Source organism: Oncorhynchus mykiss, chromosome 13 (assembly GCF_057628025.1).
Source record: "Oncorhynchus mykiss isolate SJ-2025 chromosome 13, ASM5762802v1, whole genome shotgun sequence".
In the NCBI taxonomy this organism is placed as follows: domain Eukaryota; kingdom Metazoa; phylum Chordata; class Actinopteri; order Salmoniformes; family Salmonidae; genus Oncorhynchus; species Oncorhynchus mykiss.
In genome coordinates, this window is record NC_143034.1 from 15,992,878 (window position 1) to 16,020,269 (window position 27,392).

Here is a 27,392-nt window from a genome sequence, read left to right on the forward strand (position 1 = left end):
TATTTATTAACTTTATTTGCAAACTGATGTGTCACGTATTAATTTCAAAATATGCAAAACAAGCAACAGAAAAAGCTAACCATGGGGCTGAAAACAGATTTAGCTCTGCCTCAACTGCCCTGAATGACGTGTCGCCACTGCATGTCTTTAGAAATGATAGACAAGTTGACTAACAAATAGCCTACCAAAATGTTGGAAATTATAATAACGGACTGATTACATTTATTTTAAAATAAAAAATATATCATGACGGAACAATATTGTATTACGTAATATAAAATTAGTAATAAAATATGACAGCAGTACAAAGTTAATCATCATTAAACACATCCGGAGAAACCTGGTCCAAGAGCTAAAATATGAAAAAGCTGTTTTCAATATGATCCACATTAGTTGCTGAGGAAAGTAGGACTATTGATGTTATAAAACATCTGTATATGACAAAATCACATAGAAAGATCAGAAATAAAACTAAAGATAGTTAACAGATTGACATCAAAATATAACCCATCTCATTTATCATCAATATATTCCATTCCAAAATATATATTCCAGTATTTAGTGAAAAGTTAATGTTCATGCTGTGTAAAAACTTCTAGATATGGCAGCAATAGAATAGAGGTGTAAGGCCTCATTTTGTATTGGAACCTTCAGTCCAGGTTGTGTGGTGATCATTTTCAGTCCAGGTTCAATGTTGGTGGATCTCTTCAGTCTGGGATCTGTGGTGGTTCTCTTCAGTCCAGGATCTATGGTGCTTCTCTTCAGTCCAGGTTCTGTGGTGCTTCTCTTCAGTCCAGGTTCAATGTTGGTTGTTCTCTTCAGTCTGGGATCTGTGGTGGTTCTCTTCAGTCCAGGATCTATGGTGCCTCTCTTCAGTCCAGGATCTGTGGTGCCTCTCTTCAGTCCAGGATCTGTGGTTGTTCTCTTCAGTCCAGGTTCTGTGGTGATACTCTTCAGTGGGAGATTCCCCTCACATTCTGAAAAAAGACATACTGAAGTAGCACTCCCACATTTTATACGCACACACACACACACACACACACACACACACACACACACACACACACACACACACACACACACACACACACACACACTTACTGCCAGGGTGTCATACTCTGGTGACCTGGTCTTCATGTTCAGAGGTGTGTACGTATCACTGTTAGGGTCAGGATGGACACTCTGTGGACAGAAAGAGAGAGAGTGAGAAAGAGAGAGAAGGAGAGAAGGAGAGGGAGGGAGAGAAGGAGAGGGAGGGAGAGAAGGAGAGGGAGGGAGAGAGGAAATGCATGAGTTCTTTGAAACACCAGTCTTTCCATAATTTACTGTAAACATATTCAAGTACTGTATAAAACACACACTCATAAGCAAACCAAATTTATTAAAAGAGACTTGCTATCAGAGTGTCATAGTCAGGGGACATGGTCCTCATGTTCAGAGCTGTGTACGTGTCACTGTTACAGTCAGGACGGACACTCTGTGGAGAGAGAGCGAGAGGGAGAGCGAGAGAGCGAGAGCGAGAGAGGTAACAATAAAAATTGTTACGGTGCGTGAATGAGGACCCAAAAGCGAATTAACTTAGACAGAGCTTCTTTAATTACCAAACATAGGTAGGCTCAGACGGACCGGCAGATTCCGACAGGACAAGACAAGGTTACAGCAAACATGACGACAGTCTGGTTCAGGCATGAAACACAACAAACAAGAATCCGACAAGGACAGGAACAAAAACAGAGAGAGATATAGGGACCTAATCAGAGGGAAAAAGGGAACAGGTGGGAAACGGGGTGAATGGGTAGTTAGGAGGAGACAAGGTACAGCTGGGGGAAAGAGGAGGAGAAAAGGTAACCTAACAACGACCAGCAGAGGGAGACAGGGTGAAGGGAAAGGACAGAGACAAGACACAACATGACAGTACATGACAGTACCCCCCCACTCACCGAGCGCCTCCTGGCGCACTCGAGGAGGAAACCTGGCGGCAACGGAGGAAATCCTCGATCAGCGCACGGTCCAGCACGTCCCGAGAGGGAACCCAACTCCTCTCCTCAGGACCGTACCCCTCCCAATCTACGAGGTACTGGTGACCACGGCCCCGAGGACGCATGTCCAAAATTCTACGGACCCTGTAGATGGGTGCGCCCTCGACAAGGATGGGGGGGGGGGGGGAAGACGAGCGGGGGCGCGAAGGACGGGCTTGATGCAGGAGACATGGAAGACCGGGTGGACGCGACGAAGGTATCGCGGAAGAAGAAGTCGAACTGCGACAGGATTAATGACCCGAGAAATACGGAACGGACCAATGAACCGCGGGGTCAACTTGCGAGAAGCCGTCTTAAGGGGAAGGTTCTGAGTGGAGAGCCAAACTCTCTGACCGCGACAATATCTAGGACTCTTAGTTCTACGCTTATTAGCAGCCCTCACAGTCTGCGTCCTATAACGGCAAAGTGCAGACCTGACCCTCTTCCAGGTGCGCTCGCAACGTTGGACAAAAGCCTGAGCGGAGGGGACGCTGGACTCGGCGAACTGAGATGAGAACAGCGGAGGCTGGTACCCGAGGCTACTCTGAAAAGGAGATAGCCCGGTCGCAGACGAAGGAAGCGAGTTGTGGGCGTATTCTGCCCAGGGGAGCTGTTCTGACCAAGACGCAGGGTTACGAAAAGAAAGACTGCGTAAGATGCGACCAATAGTCTGATTGGCCCGTTCTGCTTGACCGTTAGACTGGGGGTGAAAGCCGGAAGAGAGACTGACGGAAGCCCCAATCAAACGGCAAAACTCCCTCCAAAATTGAGACGTGAATTGCGGACCTCTGTCCGAAACGACGTCTGATGGAAGGCCATGAATTCTGAAAACATTCTCGATGATGATTTGTGCCGTCTCTTTAGCAGAAGGAAGCTTAGCAAGGGGAATGAAATGAGCCGCCTTAGAGAACCTATCGACAACCGTAAGAATAACAGTCTTCCCCGCTGACGAAGGCAGTCCGGTGACAAAATCTAAGGCGATGTGAGACCACGGTCGAGAGGGAATAGGAAGCGGCCTGAGACGGCCGGCAGGAGGAGAGTTACCGGACTTAGTCTGCGCGCAGACCGAACAAGCAGCCACGAAACGACGCGTGTCATGCTCCCGGGTGGGCCACCAAAAACGCTGGCGAATGGAAGCAAGCGTACCCCGAACGCCAGGGTGGCCGGCTAACTTGGCAGAGTGAGCCCACTGAAGAACGGCCAGACGAGTAGGAACGGGAACGAAAAGAAGGTTCCTAGGACAAGCGCGCGGCGACGGAGTGTGAGTGAGCGCTTGTTTTACCTGCCTCTCAATTCCCCAGACAGTCAACCCGACAACACGCCCCTCAGGGAGAATCCCCTCGGGGTCAGTGGAGGCTACTGAAGAACTGAAGAGACGAGACAAAGCATCAGGCTTGGTGTTCTTAGAGCCCGGACGATAAGAAATCACGAACTCGAAACGAGCGAAAAACAGCGCCCAACGCGCGTCAGGCGCATTAAGTCGTTTGGCAGAACGGATGTACTCAAGGTTCCTATGGTCAGTCCAAACGACAAAAGGAACGGTCGCCCCCTCCAACCACTGTCGCCATTCGCCTAGGGCTAACCGGATGGCGAGCAGTTCGCGGTTACCCACATCATAGTTACGTTCCGACGGCGACAGGCGATGAGAAAAATACGCGCATGGGTGGACCTTGTCGTCAGAGAGGGAGCGCTGAGAAAGAATGGCTCCCACGCCCACCTCTGACGCGTCAACCTCGACAACGAACTGTCTAGAGACGTCAGGTGTAACAAGGATAGGAGCGGATGTAAAACGATTCTTGAGGAGATCAAAAGCTCCCTGGGCGGAAACGGACCACTTAAAGCACGTCTTGACAGAAGTAAGGGCTGTGAGAGGAGCTGCCACCTGACCGAAATTACGGATGAAACGACGATAGAAGTTCGCGAAGCCGAGAAAGCGCTGCAGCTCGCCGCGTGACTTAGGGACGGGCCAATCAATGACAGCTTGGACCTTAGCGGGATCCATCTTAATGCCTTCAGCGGAAATAACAGAACCGAGAAATGTGACGGAGGAGGCATGAAAAGTGCACTTCTCAGCCTTCACAAAAAGACAATTCTCTAAAAGGCGCTGGAGGACACGTCGAACGTGCTGAACATGAATCTGGAGTGACGGTGAAAAAATCAGGATATCGTCAAGGTAAACGAAAACAAAGATGTTCAGCATGTCTCTCAGGACATCATTGACTAATGCCTGAAAGACAGCTGGAGCGTTAGCGAGGCCGAAAGGAAGAACCCGGTATTCAAAGTGCCCTAACGGAGTGTTAAACGCCGTCTTCCACTCGTCCCCCTCCCTGATGCGCACGAGATGGTAAGCGTTACGAAGGTCCAACTTAGTGAAAAACCTGGCTCCCTGCAGGATCTCGAAGGCTGAAGACATAAGAGGAAGCGGATAACGATTCTTCACTGTTAAGTCATTCAGCCCCCGATAATCTATGCAGGGGCGCAGAGACCCGTCCTTCTTCTTGACAAAAAAAAACCCCGCTCCGGCGGGAGAGGAGGAGGGGACTATGGTACCGGCGTCAAGAGCTACAGACAAATAATCTTCGAGAGCCTTACGTTCGGGAGCCGACAGAGAGTATAGTCTACCCCGGGGGGGGGGGTGGTTCCCGGAAGGAGATCAATACTACAATCATACGACCGGTGTGGAGGAAGAGAGGTGGCCCTGGACCGACTGAACACCGTGCGCAGATCGTGATATTCCTCCGGCACCCCTGTCAAATCACCAGGCTCCTCCTGTGAAGAAGAGACAGAGGAAACAGGAGGGATAGCAGACATTAAACATTTCACATGACAAGAGACGTTCCAGGAGAGGATAGAATTACTAGACCAATTAATGGAAGGATTATGACAAACTAGCCAGGGATGGCCCAAAACAACAGGTGTAAAAGGTGAACGAAAAATTAAAAAAGAAATGGTTTCACTATGATTACCAGAAACAGTGAGGGTTAAAGGTAGCGTCTCACGCTGAATCCTGGGGAGAGGACTACCATCCAGGGCGAACAAGGCCGTGGGCTCCTTTAACTGTCTGAGAGGAATGTCATGTTCCCGAGCCCAGGTCTCGTCCATAAAACAGCCCTCCGCCCCAGAGTCTATTAAGGCACTGCAGGAAGCTGACGAACCGGTCCAGCGTAGATGGACCGACAAGGTAGTGCAGGATCTTGAAGGAGAGACAGGAGTAGTAGCGCTCACCAGTAGCCCTCCGCTTACTGACGAGCTCTGGCCTTTTACTGGACATGAAGTGACAAAATGACCAGCGGAACCGCAATAGAGACAGAGGCGGTTGGTGATTCTCCGTTCCCTCTCCTTAGTCGAGATGCGGATACCTCCCAGCTGCATGGGCTCAGCACCCGAGCCGGCAGAGGAAGATGGTAGTGATGCGGAGAGGGGGGCGACGGAGAGCGCAAGCTCCTTTCCACGAGCTCGGTGACGAAGATCAACCCGTCGCTCAATGCGAATAGCGAGTTCAATCAAGGAATCCACGCTGGAAGGAACCTCCCGGGAGAGAATCTCATCCTTTACCTCTGCGCGGAGACCCTCCAGAAGACGAGCGAGCAAGGCCGGCTCGTTCCAGCCACTGGAGACAGCAAGAGTGCGAAACTCAATAGAGTAGTCTGTTATGGATCGATTGCCTTGACATAGGGAAGACAGGGCCCTGGAAGCCTCCTCCCCAAAAACAGATCGATCAAAAACCCGTATCATCTCCTCCTTAAAGTCCTGATACTGGTTAGTACACTCAGCCCTTGCCTCCCAGATTGCCGTGCCCCACTCACGAGCCCGTCTAATAAGGAGAGATATGACGTAGGCGACACGAGCAGTGCTCCTGGAGTAAGTGTTGGGCTGGAGAGAAAACACAATATCACACTGGGTGAGGAACGAGCGGCATTCAGTGGGCTCCCCAGAGTAACACGGCGGGTTATTGATTCTGGGCTCCGGAGATTCGAAAGCCCTGGGAGTGGCCGGTGGATCGAGGCGGAGATGGTGAACCTGTTCTGTGAGGTTGGAGACTTGGGTGGCCAGGGTCTCAACAGCATGTCGAGCAGCAGACACTTCCTGCTCGTGTCTGCCTAGCATCGCTCCCTGGATCCCGACGGCTGAGTGGAGAGGATCCGAAGTCGCTGGGTCCATTCTTGGTCGGATTCTTCTGTTACGGTGCGTGAATGAGGACCCAAAAGCGAATTAACTTAGACAGAGCTTCTTTAATTACCAAACATAGGTAGGCTCAGACGGACCGGCAGATTCCGACAGGACAAGACAAGGTTACAGCAAACATGACGACAGTCTGGTTCAGGCATGAAACACAACAAACAAGAATCCGACAAGGACAGGAACAAAAACAGAGAGAGATATAGGGACCTAATCAGAGGGAAAAAGGGAACAGGTGGGAAACGGGGTGAATGGGTAGTTAGGAGGAGACAAGGTACAGCTGGGGGAAAGAGGAGGAGAAAAGGTAACCTAACAACGACCAGCAGAGGGAGACAGGGTGAAGGGAAAGGACAGAGACAAGACACAACATGACAGTACATGACAGTACCCCCCCACTCACCGAGCGCCTCCTGGCGCACTCGAGGAGGAAACCTGGCGGCAACGGAGGAAATCCTCGATCAGCGCACGGTCCAGCACGTCCCGAGAGGGAACCCAACTCCTCTCCTCAGGACCGTACCCCTCCCAATCTACGAGGTACTGGTGACCACGGCCCCGAGGACGCATGTCCAAAATTCTACGGACCCTGTAGATGGGTGCGCCCTCGACAAGGATGGGGGGGGGGGGGGGAAGACGAGCGGGGGCGCGAAGGACGGGCTTGATGCAGGAGACATGGAAGACCGGGTGGACGCGACGAAGGTATCGCGGAAGAAGAAGTCGAACTGCGACAGGATTAATGACCCGAGAAATACGGAACGGACCAATGAACCGCGGGGTCAACTTGCGAGAAGCCGTCTTAAGGGGAAGGTTCTGTGGTGCTTCTCTTCAGTCCAGGTTCAATGTTGGTTGTTCTCTTCAGTCTGGGATCTGTGGTGGTTCTCTTCAGTCCAGGATCTATGGTGCCTCTCTTCAGTCCAGGATCTGTGGTGCCTCTCTTCAGTCCAGGATCTGTGGTTGTTCTCTTCAGTCCAGGTTCTGTGGTGATACTCTTCAGTGGGAGATTCCCCTCACATTCTGAAAAAAGACATACTGAAGTAGCACTCCCACATTTTATACGCACACACACACACACACACACACACACACACACACACACACACACACACACACACACACACACACACACACACACACACACACACACACACACACACACACACACACACACACACACACTTACTGCCAGGGTGTCATACTCTGGTGACCTGGTCTTCATGTTCAGAGGTGTGTACGTATCACTGTTAGGGTCAGGATGGACACTCTGTGGACAGAAAGAGAGAGAGTGAGAAAGAGAGAGAAGGAGAGAAGGAGAGGGAGGGAGAGAAGGAGAGGGAGGGAGAGAAGGAGAGGGAGGGAGAGAGGAAATGCATGAGTTCTTTGAAACACCAGTCTTTCCATAATTTACTGTAAACATATTCAAGTACTGTATAAAACACACACTCATAAGCAAACCAAATTTATTAAAAGAGACTTGCTATCAGAGTGTCATAGTCAGGGGACATGGTCCTCATGTTCAGAGCTGTGTACGTGTCACTGTTACAGTCAGGACGGACACTCTGTGGAGAGAGAGCGAGAGGGAGAGCGAGAGAGCGAGAGCGAGAGAGGTAACAATAAAAATAGTATGAAAATGGAGTTGTAACCCCCTGGGTGAACATTTAGTTTTTTGCCCAGCACGACACAGCTGAAACCCTGTTGCAACTAATAGAATCACCTGTGTGTCTGCTGTGGCATCACTTCCTCCTGTGGATCTCCTGTAATGAGGGACAGAGTGAGTTCTGCTCTGTTAGTAAGTAAGTTGATATATTACAAATACATTTTAACAGGTTTATTTTACCTTTATTTAACTAGGCAAGTCAGTTAAGAACAAACTCTTATTTACAATGACAGCCTAGGAACAGTGGGTTAACTGGCTTGTTCAGAGGAAGAACGACAGATTTGTATATTTTCATCTCAAAGATTCAATCTTTTTTTTTATTTTATTATTATTTTTTTATTTCACCTTTATTTAACCAGGTAGGCTAGTTGAGAACAAGTTCTCATTTGCAACTGCGACCTGGCCAAGATAAAGCATAGCAGTATGAGCAGACAACACAGAGTTACACATGGAGTAAACAATTAACAAGTCAATAACACAGTAGAAAAAAAAGGGGGAGTCTATATACAATGTGTGCAAAAGGCATGAGGAGGTAGGTGAAAAATTACAATTTTGCAGATTAACACTGGAGTGATAAATGATCAGATGGTCATGTACAGGTAAAGATATTGGTGTGCAAAAGAGCAGAAAAGTAAATAAATAAAAACAGTATGGGGATGAGGTAGGTGAAAATGGGTGGGCTATTTACCAATAGACTATGTACAGCTGCAGCGATCGGTTAGCTGCTCAGATAGCTGATGTTTGAAGTTGGTGAGGGAGATAAAAGTCTCCAACTTCAGCGATTTTTGCAATTCGTTCCAGTCACAGGCAGCAGAGTACTGGAACGAAAGGCGGCCAAATGAGGTGTTGGCTTTAGGGATGATCAGAGATACACCTGCTGGAGCGCGTGCTACGGATGGGTGTTGCCATCGTGACAAGTGAGCTGAGATTTATTTATTTTATTTATTTTTATTTTACCTTTATTTAACCAGGTAGGCAAGTTGAGAACAAGTTCTCATTTACAATTGCGACCTGGCCAAGATAAAGCAAAGCAGTTCGACAGATACAACAACACAGAGTTACACATGGAGTAAAACAAACATACAGTCAATAATAAAGTATAAACAAGTCTATATACAATGTGAGCAAATGAGGTGAGAAGGGAGGTAAAGGCAAAAAAAGGCCTTGGTGGCAAGGTAAATACAATATAGAAAGTAAAACACTGGAATGGTAGTTTTGCAATGGAAGAATGTGCAAAGTAGAAATAAAAATAATGGGGTGCAAAGGAGCAAAATAAATTAATTAATTAAATACAGTTGGGAAAGAGGTAGTTGATAGGGCTAAATTATATGTGGGCTATGTACAGGTGCAGTAATCTGTGAGCTGCTCTGACAGTTGGTGCTTAAAGCTAGTGAGGGAGATAAGTGTTTCCAGTTTCAGAGATTTTTGTAGTTCGTTCCAGTCATTGGCAGCAGAGAACTGGAAAGAGAGGCGGCCAAAGAAAGAATTGGTTTTGGGGGTGACTAGAGAGATATACCTGCTGGAGCGTGTGCTACAGGTGGGAGATGCTATGGTGACCAGCGAGCTGAGATAAGGGGGGACTTTACCTAGCAGGGTCTTGTAGATGACATGGAGCCAGTGGGTTTGGCGACGAGTATGAAGCGAGGGCCAGCCAACGAGAGCGTACAGGTCGCAATGGTGGGTAGTGTATGGGGCTTTGGTGACAAAACGGATTGCACTGTGATAGACTGCATCCAGTTTGTTGAGTAGGGTATTGGAGGCTATTTTGTAAATTACATCGCCAAAGTCGAGGATTGGTAGGATGGTCAGTTTTACAAGGGTATGTTTGGCAGCATGAGTGAAGGATGCTTTGTTGCGAAATAGGAAGCCAATTCTAGATTTAACTTTGGATTGGACATGTTTGATATGGGTCTGGAAGGAGAGTTTACAGTCTAACCAGACACCTAAGTATTTGTAGTTGTCCACGTATTCTAAGTCAGAGCCGTCCAGAGTAGTGATGTTGGACAGGCGGGTAGGTGCAGGTAGTGATCGGTTGAAGAGCATGCATTTAGTTTTACTTGTATTTAAGAGCAGTTGGAGGCCACGGAAGGAGAGTTGTATGGCATTGAAGCTTGCCTGGAGGGTTGTTAACACAGTGTCCAAAGAAGGGCCGGAAGTATACAGAATGGTGTCGTCTGCGTAGAGGTGGATCAGAGACTCACCAGCAGCAAGAGCGACCTCATTGATGTATACAGAGAAGAGAGTCGGTCCAAGAATTGAACCCTGTGGCACCCCCATAGAGACTGCCAGAGGTCCGGACAACAGACCCTCAGATTTGACACACTGAACTCTATCAGAGAAGTAGTTGGTGAACCAGGCGAGGCAATCATTTGAGAAACCAAGGCTGTTGAGTCTGCCGATGAGGATGTGGTGATTGACAGAGTCGAAAGCCTTGGCCAGATCAATGAATACGGCTGCACAGTAATGTTTCTTATCGATGGCGGTTAAGATATCGTTTAGGACCTTGAGCGTGGCTGAGGTGCACCCATGACCAGCTCTGAAACCAGATTGCATAGCAGAGAAGGTATGGTGAGATTCAAAATGGTCGGTAATCTGTTTGTTGACTTGGCTTTCGAAGACCTTAGAAAGGCATGGTAGGATAGATATAGGTCTGTAGCAGTTTGGGTCAAGAGTGTCCCCCCCTTTGAAGAGGGGGATGACCGCAGCTGCTTTCCAATCTTTGGGAATCTCAGACGACACGAAAGAGAGGTTGAACAGGCTAGTAATAGGGGTGGCAACAATTTCGGCAGATAATTTTAGAAAGAAAGGGTCCAGATTGTCTAGCCCGGCTGATTTGTAGGGGTCCAGATTTTGCAGCTCTTTCAGAACATCAGCTGAATGGATTTGGGAGAAGGAGAAATGGGGAAGGCTTGGGCGAGTTGCTGTTGGGGGTGCAGTGCTGTTGACAGGGGTAGGAGTAGCCAGGTGGAAAGCATGGCCAGCAGTAGAGAAATGCTTATTGAAATTGAGATAATTGAGATAAGATAATTGAGATAAGGCGGAGCTTTACCTAGCATGGACTTGTAGATGACCTGGAGCCAGTGGGTCTGGCGACGAATATGTAGCGAGGGCCAGCCGACTAGAGCATACAAGTCGCAGTGGTGGGTGGTATAAGGTGCTTTAGTGACAAAACGGATGGCACTGTGATAGACTGCATCCAGTTTGCTGAGTAGAGTGTTGGAAGCCATTTTGTAGATGACATCGCCGAAGTCGAGGATCGGTAGGATAGTCAGTTTTACTAGGGTAAGCTTGGCGGCGTGAGTGAAGGAGGCTTTGTTGCGGAATAGAAAGCCGACTCTTGATTTGATTTTCGATTGGAGATGTTTGATATGAGTCTGGAAGGAGAGTTTGCAGTCTAAATCTTGGTTGCAAGTTCAACACTCTAACCACTAAGTTACCTGCCGCGCCAGGTGGCCTAGTGGTTAAGGGCATTGGGCCTATACCTTAATGAGTTAAGAACAAATCAGTGTGCTAAGGTGGAAGAATAATACAAATATATATTTTCTGTCACACTCTGACCATGATTTGCGCTGTTTGTTTCTATGTTTTGTTTGGTCAGGGTGTGACAGGAGTGGGCATTATATGTTGTATGTCTAGTTTGTCTATTTCTATGTGTTTTGGCCTGATATGGTTCTCAGTCAGTGGCAGGTGTTTGTCGTTGTCTCTGATTGGGAACCATATTTAGGTAGCCTGTGTTGTATTGTGGTTTGTGGGTTATTGTCTATGTGATGTTTCATGTTAGCACAGTGTTTCTATAGTGGTCACGGTCGTCTTGTTAGTTTGTTTGTTTTGTTTAGTGTACTTCGTGTTTTTTCGTCCTTTCAGTAAAGTATGCATTCACAGCACGCTGCACTTTGGTCTACTCAATACGACGATCGTGACAATTTTCACTCACCTGAACCACATGAATCCAGAGAGACAGAGGATGAGAATCAGAACAACCACTATGATTCCTACAGCTGCAGTCACAAAGGAGGTGGGTTTCCCTGTAATATAATACAGATCATATGAGAACATGTTATTATGAAGTGAAAATGAATATACAGCAATACAGGACATTAATGTAATACTTGTATATAGAAGCCTATGTATAGTTATAAACCAAAGTGTAATGAGGCAAACTAGAAGAAGATACCTTGAAACATCATTTCTTTTTGAACATCATTTTGTATTGAAGTATTGAAGATGTAACTTTACCTGCTACAATGATCATCAGAGCTGTAGAGTTCATAGATCCTCTTCCATTCTGGGCCTCACAGTAATATTCTCCTCTGTCCTCAGAGATGATGTTAGTGATGCTGTAACTCTGTCCTGATGCTTTTGGTGAGGTTACGTTCTTCTTGTACCAGGTGTATTTGTCCACAGGTGGGTTGGCATCACTGCTGCAGGTCAGAGTCACTGAACTGCCCTCCACTATTTCACCAGAGGGACTGACTGACACTGAGGTGTTCTTTGGGCCATCTGGTAAAGGAGAATTTGTCAGAGGGGTAGGACAGTAGTATACTACCTCAAATGACGTCATGTCTAAAAATAAATCATATCTAAACTCAGAGGACTATCTAAAACTATCACTTACACAAAACATGAACAATAATACATTTGGAGATACTTTAGGACTTGAGTGTCTACTAAACTATTCTTCAAGTGTTTGAGGTACTGAACATTCTAACAATAGACATGCAAACATTATGACATTGTCTGTAATTTCTATGTAATGATGCATATTGATAGATAAATCAGTAATACCCTTCTTATTGACCTTAAATTGATACTTTCTCAGTATAATAGTAGTTTAATACACACTCACACACTGCAGGAGAGTGGAGGTCCTCATGGTGTTCTACAGTACAGGAGTAACTGTCTGCAGAATGACCCAACACTACTAGGGTATTACTAGAGTATTGTTGGGAAGTGGGCTCATCTAGACGTTGTCCGTTCTTGTACCAGATGTAGGTGGGGTTGTCAGTCAGAGTACAGGTGGTGATACAGGTCAGAGTCTTCTGTCCCTCTGCAGCAGGAGTCACCTTCACCTGCAGACCTGAAACAATATGTATAAAACCACATACAACTCTGTGTTAACAGGATGGTTCATATATTTTCTCCTGTAATTCAATATGATTTACAGTTGTATCATATAGTGTAGTATTACCTGTGACAGACAGAGTTGTTCCTGGGAAACTATGACCCCAATCAAAGTTGTTTGCTTTAAAAGTGAAGCGATACTCAGCTGAGTCCTCCTCTCTCAGATCTGTGATTCTCAAGGTGAAGGGACCTTTGTATGTTCCAGTGTACTCCACACGACCTGCATACCCTGGGTCTCTGGTTAGGTCTTCAGGGGTCGACTTATCACTTCTAAGCCATAATGTTGATGTGGTGGAATTATAACCAACATAAGTACAGGATATGTCCACTGTTGACCCCTTCAAGACACAGATTATCCTATTGGTGTAAGTCACTCTGTAGCAGCTCTGACCCCAAACACCTGACACACAGTGACATAACAAGAGGTCAATTGGATTATATTCTCAGTTATTTCTAGAAATGCTAAAAGTTCTCAAGTTCTCATAGTGAAACCAACACACATTTAGGTTAAACAGTATTGTTAATAAAGAAACACTCACACACTGCAGGAGAGAGGAGATCCTCATGACCTTTTACAGCACAGGAGTAACTATCGTCATAGTTACTGGAGACTGGGTCTTTGTACTGGGGGGAGTTGCTCTCATCTAGATGTTGTCCGTTCTTGTACCAGATATAGATGGGGTTGGGGTTACTCAGAGTACAGGTGGTGATACAGGAGAGTGTCTTCGACTCTGAACTCCATTTAGGAGTCACCTCCACCTGAGAATCTGAATTAAAGGAGAGCAATAAAGAGTACATGGTTCAGAATTGGTTTAAATTCATTATTAACATCATGACTCTTCAAAACTTTATAATGTGCTATGTTACCTGTGACAGTCAGAGTTGTTCCAGGGAAGCTGTACCCCCATCTTGCCTTACCAGATGTAAATCTGAACTTGTACTCAGTTGAGTCACTTTCTCTCAGGTCTGTGATTCTCAGGGTGGAGTCCTTTTCTGTTTGTCGATGGTATTCCACACGATCTGCATACTCTGGGTTCAGGCTCAGGTCTTTAGTGACACCAGACTCCCATTTGTTGAACCAGGACACTTCTGTGACGTTATGCCAACTGGGATGTGTGTAAAAGCAGGATATGTCCACTGTTGACCCTTTCAAAGCACAGATACTCTGATGGGTGTAAGTCACATTCATACAGCTCTCACCCACAACACCTGAAACAAAATGCAACTGATCAATTCCTGAAACCATAATGAGACTCAATGTTATAGATGTGTTGGACAGGTTCATTTAGAATAATAAACAATATATATATTGACATCTATAAAACTGTTTATCATTCCAATATATCTAGTTAAGAATATTGACAGAGAAAGTAAAACCATTCTTATTTGTTCCAAATGATACCACATAAAATACTAGTTTATTTCAGACTCACACACTGCAGGAGAGTGGAGATCCTCGTGGCCTTTTACAGCACAGGAGTAACTGTCTCCATAGTTACTGGAGACTGGGTCTTTGTACTTAGGGGAGGTGCTCTCATCTAGATGTTGTCCATTCTTGTACCAGATGTAGGTGGGGTTGTCAGTCAGAGTACAGGTGGTGATACAGGTCAGTGTCTTCTGTCCCTCTGCAGCAGGAGTCACCTTCACCTGCAGACCTGAAACAATATGTATAAAACCACATACAACTCTGTGTTAACAGGATGGTTAATATATTTTCTCCTGTAATTCATTATGATTTACAGTTGTATCATACAGGGTAGTATTACCTGTGACAGACAGAGTTGTTCCAGGGAAACTATGACCCCATTCAAAGTTGTTTGCTTTAAAAGTGAAGCGATACTCAGCTGAGTCCTCCTCTCTCAGATCTGTGATTCTCAGGGTGAAGGGACCTCTGTATGTTCCAGTGTACTTCACACGACCTGCATACCCTGGGCCTGTGGTGAGGTCTTCAGGGGTCGACTTATCACTTCTAAACCAGAATGATGATGTGGTGGAATAATAACCAACATAAGTACAGGATATGTCCACTGTTGACCCCTTCAAGACACAGATTATCCTATTGGTGTAAGTCACTCTGTAGCAGCTCTGACCCCAAACACCTGAAACACAGTGACATAACAAGAGGTCAACAGATTGTATTCTCAGTTCTATCTAGAAATGCTAACAGTTCTCATATTATAAAATGAAACCAACACTGATATACATTCTATACAGTTTTACAGTGATGTATTAGGGATCTATTTAGTTTTTATTTTGGGGAGGATTGTGTGTTTTTTTACATTCAGCCCAGGATTTCCACATCCGGCTTCTTCACCTGCGGGATCATCTGAGAACAGCCACCCAGACAGCTGATGAAACTGAGGAGTAATTCTGTCTGTGATAAAGCCCTTTTGTTGGGAAAACCTCAGTCTGATTGGCTGGGCCTGGCTCCCCAGTGGGTGGGCCTATGCCCTCCCAAGCCCACCCATGGTTGTGACCCTGCCCAGTCATGTGAAATCCATAGATTAGGACCTAATGAATATACAGTATTTTATCTGACTGATTACCTTATATGAACTGTAACTCAGTAAAATGGTTGTGACCCTGCCCAGTCATGTGAAATCCATAGATTAGGACCTAATGAATATACAGTATTTCATCTGACTGATTACCTTATATGAACTGTAACTCAGTAAAATGGTTGAAATTGTTGCACGTTGCGTTTATATTTTTGTTCAGTATAATTGTAAATGTATTTATGTAAAACATAGGGACCACAATGGAAATAAGTCACCAACTTTATTGTGCAATCCTTTAAAACAACAATCCTGTTCACTTAAAATAATATTGTTGATATATGTATTCTTTTAACTGACAAATAAAATCAATCAGTCAATCAATCCAAACTGATCAGCAGCCATTTGATGAACGGAAAGAGACATTTGTTACAAAACACCCAAAAAGTTGAATGACATTCAGAGATTGTCAAGCCTTCAATACTGGGTCAGACTACAAGGTAGGGAGGGATGTATTCTCTGTTTTTCCAGATTTACATTGTCTATGTATTGTGGTGTTGAAAACACAAACCATGACATTGAAGTGTCTGAAGTCAGTATGCTTTGTTTATTGGTTGTGTGCTGCATTGGCACAGAAACCTGTTGGTGGAAAATGTGTTGCATATATTTTGTATATGATGGCAGTGCAATAGAACAGGCAGGGTGAGCTTGTCTGTGGTGGTCGGGAACCCTCAAACTTCTGGCCCGTAGCCCTGCGTGGCATCGATCAGGCCACAAAAGCAGGCTGGAGTGTCGGTATTCACGTTTATAAATGCAGGTCGCTACAGTTATTCTTATTTGTGGTAGTAAACATTACTTTGAGTTAATTCTATGAGGGGGAGGGTGTTCAATTTATTTTACAGTAAAAGGGGAGGGTCATGTGAAAATATTTTAAACTTTGAAGACCAGTCCTGTCCCGTCCCCCAGTAAATTTCAATCTGTCCCTTAATAAATAAACACTCACAAACTGCAGGAGAGTGGAGATCCTCATGGCCTTTTACAGCACAGGAGTAGCTGTCTTTACTGTTACTGTAGACTGGGTCTTTGTACTGGGGGGAGGTGCTCTCATCTAGATGTTGTCCGTTCTTGTACCAGATGTAGGTGGGGTTGTCAGTCAGAGTACAGGTGGTGATACAGGTCAGTGTCTTCTGTCCCTCTGCAGCAGGAGTCACCTTCACCTGCAGACCTGAAACAATATGTATAAAACCACATACACCTCTGTGTTAACAGGATGGTTAATTTATTTTCTCCTGTAATTCAATATGATTTACAGTTGTAGTATTACCTGTGACAGACAGAGTTGTTCCTGGGAAACTATGACCCCATTCAAAGTTGTTTGTTTTAAAAGTGAAGCGATACTTAGCTGAGTCCTCCTCTCTCAAATCTGTGATTATCAGGGTGAAGGGACCTTCGTTTCTCCTTGTCTCTTTGTCAGGGTACTTCACACGACCTGCATACCCTGGGTCTGTGGTTAGGTCTTCAGGGGTCAACGTATCACTTCTAAACCAGAATGATGATGTGGTGGAATAATAACCAACATAAGTACAGGATATGTCCACTGTTGACCCCTTCAAGACACAGATTCTCCTCTTGGTGTAAGTCACTCTGTTGCAGCTCTGACCCTGAACACCTGAAACACAGTGACATAACAAGAGGTCAATTGGATTGTGTTCTCAGTTCTTTCTAGAGATGCTCAAAGCTCTCAAGTTCTCATAGTGAAACCAACACACAGTATAATGTATTAAATGAACACTCACACACTGCAGGAGAGTGGAGGTCCTCATGGCCTTTTACAGCACAGTAATAACTGGCATTATAGTCATTGGAGACTGAGTATTTGTACTGGGGGGAGGTGCTCTCATCTAGATGTTGTCCGTTCTTGTACCAGATGTAGGTGGGGTTGTCAGTCAGAGTACAGGTGGTGCTACAGGTCAGTGTCTTATCCTGATGTCCACCAGTCACCTTCACCTGAAGACCTGGAGAAAAAACAATATCACTGTAAATCCCTTTAAAACTGACTTATCATTCTAATACAAAGATGGAATAAATCCTATGTTATACAGGCATAAACACAAACCAAGACAATTTTCCTGAACTAAATGGAATTCAACAGTTTAACTATATTGAATGTAACTAACTGTACCTGTGACAGACAGAGTGACTCCAGGACTTCCAGAATATTTCCCTCCTTCCTGATCTGTTAATGATCTGAACTTGTACGTAGCTGAGTCTCTCTCTCTCAGGTCTGTGATTTTCAGGGTACAGTCTTTCTTCTTATCTCCATGATACTCCAGACGACCTGCATACTCTGGGTCCTGACCTAGATCTTTAGGTTCTACACCAGTCTCCATTTTAGTGTACCAGAAGGTTGTTGTGACTTTACCTCTGGGATATGTGTAAGAGCAGGTCAGCTCCACTGTTGACCCCTTCAAGGTACAGATACTCTGAGTGGTGTATGTAACACTCCAGCCATCCTGACCCAGTACCACTGAAACACAGTTAGACATCACAATGGTATCAGAATTAGGACAAGGTATTTGGCTCACACTGAAGGTAGGGTTTGTCCACACTTTGTTGCCATATTGGAAACCACAGATAGTTGTGTTTCACACCTCACTGAGTGATGACTATTTAAAATGAAGTGGAGATGCCTAACAGAACACAAGCAAATGTAATACACATGTCTGTAGATTGACAAACATATAAGTTATGAATGAGACCATACCTGTCACAGACCAGAGAAAGACCACCAACACACTTCCTGCTGTTCTCAAGGCCATTGTTGCATCTCCCACCCTGCAGTCTTAGAAACATAAACAACAACTCACTCTATAGCTGGTGAATAACTCCACCTGATACATAGAAGTATAAACTGTAAATGGGGGTACAGGGCCTCATTACTGAAAATGAACCAGGCTCATATTGTGTTGTGTTGTATTGTGCTATATGGTTGTCTATGTGAATACTGTCTGTCTGTAAGTCTACTGCACTATGTATGTATGTAATGTGTGTGATGTGTTGCATGTCTGTCTACGTCTGTCTACTTAAACTGACGTGAATCAAAAAATAAATTCCTAATATATACAGTAGTCATCATCATCATTGTAAACAACAACAACAACAATCACTTATTGAACTGTAAACACATATTTCTACATTGATTGTTCTGAAGCTGTTTTATTCTCAGAACCCCAAATATAGGAGGATAAATGTTCAATCCTCTACAGTCCGTCAATCTGTACAGCAGCCTAAAGACTGACCACCAGGTTCAATGATAGCACCTATCCCCAAGCTGTGAGGCTAAACAGCCAGTGACTAAAGACTGACCACCAGGTTCAATGATAGCACCTATCCGCAAGCTGTGAGGCTAAACAGCCAGTGACTTTCACTCTCTCACTCTCTTTCTCTCTCACACACACACACACACACACACACACACACACACACACACACACACAGTACTTACAGAGTGAAGTGAAGGGGAGAGGTCTTGTACAGTGAGTCAACTGTCTGGTAGTGAGTGAAAACAAGAAGTAAGAGTTGAAACCTTATAAAAGCAGTCGGAACACAAGTAGTGGATGCAGAACTGTCCTTCCTGTTTAGTAAAGACATTAACATCCACGACAACCAGACCAACACGCCAGAAAAGGGCTGTTACTGTAATAGAACAGAAATTGTGAAAAAGACAAGTCTGGGCATATATTTATTTTATTTTTAAAAATGTGTCAATTTTCACTGTGGTCTTTTATACTACATACAGAATCATGTAAACAATGTGTTGACTAAACTATTTATAACATTAAAACCAGTTATGCATTAGGGGGCGCTATTAAAATGTTTGGATGAAAAACGTTCCCGTTTTAAACAAGATATTTTGTCACGAAAAGATGCTCGACTAAGCATATAATTTACAGCTTTGGAAAGAAAACACTCTGACGTTTCCAAAACTGCAAAGATATTGTCTGTGAGTGCCACAGAATTGATGTTACAGGCAAAACCCAGAAAAAAATCCAACCAGGAAGTGCCACATTTTTTGAAACCGCCTCATGCCAATGACTCCTTATATGGCTGTGAATGCGCTACGAATGAACTTACGTTTTTCACGTATTCCCCAAGGTGTCTACAACATTGCGGCGTCTTTTTAGGCATTTCCATTGAAGAATGGCCGTAAGGGACCATATGTAGTGGTCACATGGTGTCTCCCGCAGAAAATCTTGCGTAAAATACTGAGGTAGCCATTTTTCCAGGTGGTCTCATGTTAATACTACTCCTAAACACAACCCACCATCACTGTGTCTCATGTTAATACTACTCCTAAACACAACCCACCATCACTGTGTCTCATGTTAATACTACTCCTAATCACAACCCACCATCACTGTGTCTCATGTTAATACTACTCCTAAACACAACCCACCATCACTGTGTCTCATGTTAATACTACTCCTAAACACAACCCACCACCACAAGACTCTCTGGTCTTGGCCATTGTGGAGAGGTTGGAGTCTGTTTGATTGAGTTCAAACAGGTGCAGTTAATACAGGTAATGAGTGGAGAACAGGAGGACTTCTTAAAGAAAAACTAACAGGTCTGTGAGAGCCGGAATTCTTACTGGTTGGTAGGTGATCAAATACTTATGTCATGCAATAAAATGCAAATGAATTACTTATAAATCATACAATGTGATTTTCAGTTTTTTTGTTTTAGATTCCGTCTCTCACAGTTGAAGTGTACCTATGATAAAAATTACAGACCTCTACATGCGTTGTAAGTAGGTAAACCTGCAAAATCAGCATTGTATCAAATAATGATTCTCCCCACTGTATATGCATATGCTAGTTTCTGGGCCTGAGTAACAGGCAGTTTACTTTGGGCACCTCATTCATTAAAATTTCAGAATACTGCCCCCTATCCCAAATAAGTTTTTAAGATCCCATAAAACGGCAGCCATCTTCTCCAGCGCTAACAAGGTGCCCCTTTGCACAAGAATGTTTATGCATGTGTGCTGTTGGTGAGAATACTTGTCTCACCTGGCTGGCTATCAGGTTAACAAGGTGGTCATGTCTAGCAGTGTACAAATCCCCCGCACACACACACACACACGCACACACACACACACACACACACACACACACACACACAACACACACACACATACTGCACTGTTAAATTGTTATTTTGCATGTCTTTTTTTACCCTGGTTAATCATCTCATCTCTATGTAGATCAACACTCCTACACTGAGACACTTTATGAATACTGGCCCTGATGTAACAACCAAAACACATCTCATAACATAACAACAAGTAAAATGATACATTACCCTCAAGTATATGACTTATTACTAAAAACAAATAACCCAAAACTATATTTCAAGATATTGTCTAGAGTACCTACAGAGTGAAGGGAAGGGGAGAGGTCTTGTACAGTGAGTCAACTTACTGGTAGTGTGTGGCAACTGCTAGTAAGTGTCAGTTCTGTGGTTGATACATATTTATGTAGTCAGAACACAAGTAGCTGATGCAGAACAGTCCTTTCTTCCTCTTTAAGACATTAACATGCATGACGACTAGAACATCATGTCAGAGAAGGGAGGTTACTGTATTAAAATGGGCCCTACATTTCTATAATGGACAAAATGTCCCCCATTTCCACTTTTATTTAAATACAGAAACATGTTAACAATATGTTGACTATTCTATATGGAATATTTATAATATATTAGAATGTGTTGTCTTGTCCCTCTGAGTTCTACATGGAACAGGTCAAAGTCCCATTTACATTTGGTCAGTTCCATGATGTCATTCATTCTATTCTACAAACACATTCAATTTACTCTCCTCATCAGCTGTATCAGTGTGGTACTGAAGGTTCCAGTGTTCTAGACTAGAGCTCCTCCTACTGGCATCTCAACGTTACTGCACCATCCTAATAATAATGTCCTCAATAATGTTGGGCTAATAACAACATTACAAACTGACATTACATCAGATAGAATGGTGAAACACAACACTGGCTACTTGACTAAGTCACATAGAAGCACACAAACACTGATGTCTGTAGTAGTACACCATGCCACTTTCATATTATGTTACACTGTTGACCCTTGTGTACAGTACTGGTAGTAGCATTAGTTAGCAGAGGAATCAGTATCATCATCACCATAGTCTGCTGTATTGACTGCTGCTGTCCATATACTGTATAGTCTAATGTAGCCTGTTATCCATATATAGTCTAATGTAGCCTGTTATCCATATATAGTCTAATGTAGCGTGTTATCCATATATAGTCTGATGTAGCCTGTTATCCATATATAGTCTAATGTAGCCTGTTATCCATATATAGTCTAATGTAGCCTGTTATCCATATATAGTCTAATGTAGCCTGTTATCCATATATAGTCTAATGTAGCCTGTTATCCATATATAGTCTAATGTAGCCTGTTATCCTTATATAGTCTAATGTAGCCTGTTATCCTTATATAGTCTAATGTAGCCTGTTATCCATATATAGTCTAATGTAGCCTGTTATCCATATATAGTCTAATGTAGCCTGTTATCCTTATATAGTCTAATGTAGCCTGTTATCCATATATAGTCTAATGTAGCCTGTTATCCATATATAGTCTAATGTAGCCTGTTATCCTTATATAGTCTAATGTAGCCTGTTATCCTTATATAGTCTAATGTAGCCTGTTATCCATATATAGTCTAATGTAGCCTGTTATCCATATATAGTCTAATGTAGCCTGTTATCCATATATAGTCTAATGTAGCCTGTTATCCTTATATAGTCTAATGTAGCCTGTTATACATGTATAATGTAGCCTGTTATCCATATATAGTCTAATGTAGCCTGTTATACATATATAGTTTAATGTTGTGGTGAAATCCTGCACAGAGCCTTCACCGTGCGCTGCCACTTTAAGAGCACATCAGCAGTCAGGAAGGAGGAAATAAAGCTCTTCTGGCTCTCTGTGTGGAGCTGTTGGTTGGACCACAGTGTGTGCAACTCTGCAGAAGTTCTGTTTATTTTCAGCGTGCTTAGTTCTCTAGGTCGTGGTTTTAAAATAATTATTTTTCCAGGTGTTGAAGTTACTTTAGGTTCTAAATGAAAGATGAAAAGAGGTGATTCATAGACATCTTTGTTTGGGCCAAATGGAAGCTGGTCCAGACCGGGCAAAATCTCAACCAAACACAGATGTCTTTGATTGGTTCAGATTTGGTCCGGACCAGACCAAAAACCAACTTCCGTGAACGTGGAAATCAGGGCCGTTCTGGAATGCACAAAAACACCATCCAAAAGGTGTCCGTGTTGGACGATGCTTACTGAGGTAAGTACTGTGTTGTCTGAAATGTAATTTTAGGAATGCCCATCTATGTTGTAGGTCTACCATTTGTAAAACACAAAAAAAATGTCCAGTTCGGACATGACCAAAAAAGATGTCATCCTGTGCTTACGGGGCTGTTTTCTACCACGTCGGACCACAATGGAATTTTATGAATGCCCATCCATTTGGTAGGTCCACCGTTTGTAAAACAAGCCGTTTCATCAACTTAATTAGTCCTGATTCATGTGACTAATCAATGTGGCTAATTATTAAGCCACCACCACTGTGTCTCATGTTAATACTACTCCTAAACACAACCCACCACCACTGTGTCTCATGTTAATACTACTCCTAAACACAACCCACCATCACTGTGTCTCATGTTAATACTACTCCTAAACACAACCCACCATCACTGTGTCTCATGTTAATACTACTCCTAAACACAACCCACCATCACTGTGTCTCATGTTAATACTACTCCTAAACACAACCCACCACCACTGTGTCTCATGTTAATACTACTCCTAAACACAACCCACCACCACTGTGTCTCATGTTAATACTACTCCTAAACACAACCCACCATCACTGTGTCTCATGTTAATACTACTCCTAAACACAACCCACCATCACTGTGTCTCATGTTAATACTACTCCTAAACACAACCCACCATCACTGTGTCTCATGTTAATACTACTCCTAAACACAACCCACCATCACTGTGTCTCATGTTAATACTACTCCTAAACACAACCCACCATCACTGTGTCTCATGTTAATACTACTCCTAAACACAACCCACCACCACTGTGTCTCATGTTAATACTACCCCTAAACACAACCCACCATCACTGTGTCTCATGTTAATACTACTCCTAAACACAACCCACCATTTGAACTCACACACACACACCAACACACACCAAACACCACACGTGCACACACACACACACACACACACACACACACACACACACACACACACACACACACACACACACACACACACACACACACACACACACACACACACACACACACACACACACACACACAGTTATTCTTGACCCTGTTATACTATGACAGTGAACATGACCCTATTGATTGGAGATCTGGGTGTTACTGGTAAACTCTACTGATCATGTTTTAAACATGTAAATGAATAAACTGATCTAAACTAACCACATGAAACCACAGTCCAGGGTCAGTATTCACAAAGTGTATCAGAGTAGGAGAGCTGATCTGGGATCAGTTTAGCCTTTTAGATCATAATTATATGGACCATCTGAGACACTTTATGAATACAGGCCCTGATGTAACAACCAAAACACAGTTCAATGATGTCAAGCAAAGAGGCACTGAGTTTGAAGGTAGGCCTGGAAATACATCCACAGGTACACGTCCAATTGACTCAAATGATGTCAATTAGCCCATCAGAAGCTTCTAAAGCCATGACATAATTTTCGGGAATTTTCCAAGCTTTTAACTTAGTGTATGTAAACTTCTGACCCGCTGGAATTTGAAACAGTGAATTTTAAGTGAAATAATCTGTCTGTAATCAATTTTTGTAAAAATGACTTGTGTCATGCACAAAGGAGATGTCCTAACCGACTGTCCAAAACTATAGTTTGCTGACAAGAAATGTGTGGAGTGGTTGAAAAACAAGTTTTAATGACTCCAATGTGTATTTAAACTCCTGACTTCAACTGTATATTTGTAGTCTAATGTACCAATACTACTCCTAAACACAACCCACCATCACTGTGTCTCATGTTAATACTACTCCTAAACACAACCCACCATCACTGTGTCTCATGTTAATACTACTCCTAAACACAACCCACCATCACTGTGTCTCATGTTAATACTACTCCTAAACACAACTCACCATCACTGTGTCTCATGTTAATACTACTCCTAAACACAACCCACCATCACTGTGTCTCATGTTAATACTACTCCTAAACACAACCCACCATCACTGTGTCTCATGTTAATAATACTCCTAATCACAACCCACCATCACTGTGTCTCATGTTAATACTACTCCTAAACACAACCCACCATCACTGTGTTTCATGTTAATACTACTCCTAAACACAACTAACCATCACTGTGTCTCATGTTCATACTACTCCTAAAGCTCTTACGAAGCATCCACTCAATCACTCTTACTCCTACTTTCACTCTCTAGGCCATTTTTAAAATGTCTCCACAACAAATCTATTGCTCTCAGAGATCTTAAAATAGCATGTACAAGTATTTATGTGAAACCACATTTACATCGTATGTCCCACCTTTTGTAGCAGACAATATAGCTCAGTATTTGTGAGCTATATTGTATGCTACAATCATTTAGATTGTGACTGTATATCCAACAATCAGATTAATATGTCAAAATACATTTGAACTCACACACACACCAAACACCACAAGTGCACACACACACACACAGACAGTTATTCTTGACCCTGTTATACTTTGACAGTGAACATGATCCTATTGAATGGAGATCTGGGTATTACTGGTATACTCTACTGATCATGTTTTAAACATGTAAATGAATAAACTGAACTAAACTAAACACATGAAACCACAGTCCAGGGTCTGTATTCACAAAGTGTATCAGAGTAGGAGAGCTGATCTGGGATCAGTTTAGCCTTTTAGATCATAATTATATGGACCATCAGAGACACTTTATGAATACAGGCCCTGATGTAACAACCAAAACACAGTTCAATATAAACCAACAAGTACAAAGATACAGTAAGTCATGTGATGTTTGGCTAAAAACATCAAAACTAAAACTATATTTCAAGATATTGTCAAGAGTACTTACAGAGTGAAGTGAAGGGGAGAGGTCTTGAACAGTGAGTCAACTTACTGTCACTGCGTGGTAACAAGACGTAGTCTACTGTAAGTGTTAGTAGAAGCCGACATAGCCTAAGTGTGAGTTCTGTGGTGGACACATTTTAAAAGTAGCCTAGTCAGGTCATTAACATGCAGGAACAGCATGTCACATAAGGGATGTTACTGTATCTAAATAGAAAATGGTCTAAAGTCAGAATACTGTAGTTACATTTCTTTATATGAGGAGTGGACCTACATGTTTTACAAGAGACAAAATGTGACCCATTCCCATCACTCCTCGTCAGCTGGTACTGAAGGTTCCAGAACAGATGAAAGGGGAGTATCTTTGGTACCAGTGTTCTAGACTAGAGCTCTCCCTACTGACATCTCAACATTACTGTAGCTTCCAGGCTTCACATGTCCCTACTAGTCCAATGAAAATATACAAAATAGAAGGTAAAATAACATTTGAAAATGTAAATATATATATATATATATATAGAATAAACCAGGCGTAAAAGTACTGTGTTATTGGGAGTTATATTGAACTGGTGTTTGAATTGAGCGAACAAGTGAACTCAGCTAGCTAGTTAGCTACATGAAGTGGCTGTTATTAAGTGATAAACAAGCATTTTTGTGCATCACACAGCTACTCTGAATGTACTGGATTGTGATCAATATGATGCGCTGCCGCTGAATTTCATCAAGACCCCATCATTAGCGAGAGAGCTAGCTAGTTAGCTAACATTTAGCTACCAACATTAGCTAGCTAGAAACAACAGACAACCGTGAGCTGTCATTATGCCAAGGCCAAGGCAAGCTGCTCTAAATTTCCAGTGTGTGCTTGTGTGAAAGAGATGTCTTCATCTCAGTTCCCAGTCCAGAGCCTCCAGCTGGGGTTCCCAGTCCAGAGCCTCCGGCGACGATCCACGGTCGAGAGCCTCCGGCGACTATCCATGGTCCGGAGCCTTTGGCGACGATCCATGGTCTGGTTCCTCCGGCGACGATCCACGTTCCGGTTCCAGGGAAGCGTAGGGATCCGAGAGCGGAGCAGGGTCTACGTCCCGACCGGAGCCGCCACCGAAGCTAGATGCCCACCCGAACCCTCCCCGATAGAGTCAGGTTTTGCGGCCGGAGAACGCACCTTGGGGGGGGTGCTGTCACACCCTGACCTTAGAGAGCCTTTTGATTCTCTATTTTGGTTAGGTCAGGGTGTGACTAGGGTGGGTACTCTAGTTTTTTGTATTTCTATGTTGGCCTGGTATGGTTCCCAATCAGAGGCATCTGTCTATAGTTGTCTCTGATTGGGGATCATATTTAGGCAGCCTTTTCTCACCTGTTTGTGGGATCTTGTTTTTGTATTGTTGATTTTGAGCCCTACAAAGCTGCACGTTCGTTTCATTGTGTACAGTACCGGTACCTAATAATAATGTCCTCAAACATTTTGGGTCAATAACAACATAACAAACTAATGAAACACAACACTGGCTAGTACTTGACCAAGTCACATTTAAGCACACAAACACTGATGTCTATAGTAGTATTAGCCACTATCATATTATGTTACATTGTTGGCCCTTATGTACAGCAGAGGAGGCTGGTGATAGAAGGAGATGGTGCTGCAGTGGATGCCAATTTGTGTTTTTTATGCTGGTCTTAACTTTTTGTGTTCTTAATCTCTCTGCCATCATTTTGTAATAGGTCTG

At 43.7% G+C, this 27,392-nt stretch overlaps 1 protein-coding gene across 1 annotated transcript; it reads right to left on the reverse strand.

Annotated features, from left to right (window-relative positions):
* Nucleotides 1-25,715, reverse strand: LOC118940319 (uncharacterized). Its single transcript, XM_090194604.1, has 17 exons — nt 25,676-25,715; nt 18,229-18,306; nt 17,647-17,991; nt 17,261-17,479; nt 16,789-17,133; nt 16,468-16,689; nt 14,736-15,068; nt 14,403-14,624; nt 13,837-14,178; nt 12,695-12,925; nt 12,234-12,348; nt 11,783-12,022; nt 7,906-7,945; nt 7,670-7,750; nt 7,375-7,455; nt 1,102-1,182; nt 1-977 (listed from the first exon to the last, which is right to left on the reverse strand). Exons 2-17 carry the CDS (start codon nt 18,281-18,283, stop codon nt 954-956), a joined length of 2,976 nt encoding a protein of 991 aa, XP_090050730.1. The 5' UTR covers nt 18,284-18,306; nt 25,676-25,715; the 3' UTR covers nt 1-953.
* Nucleotides 25,716-27,392: the final 1,677 nt, after the last annotated feature.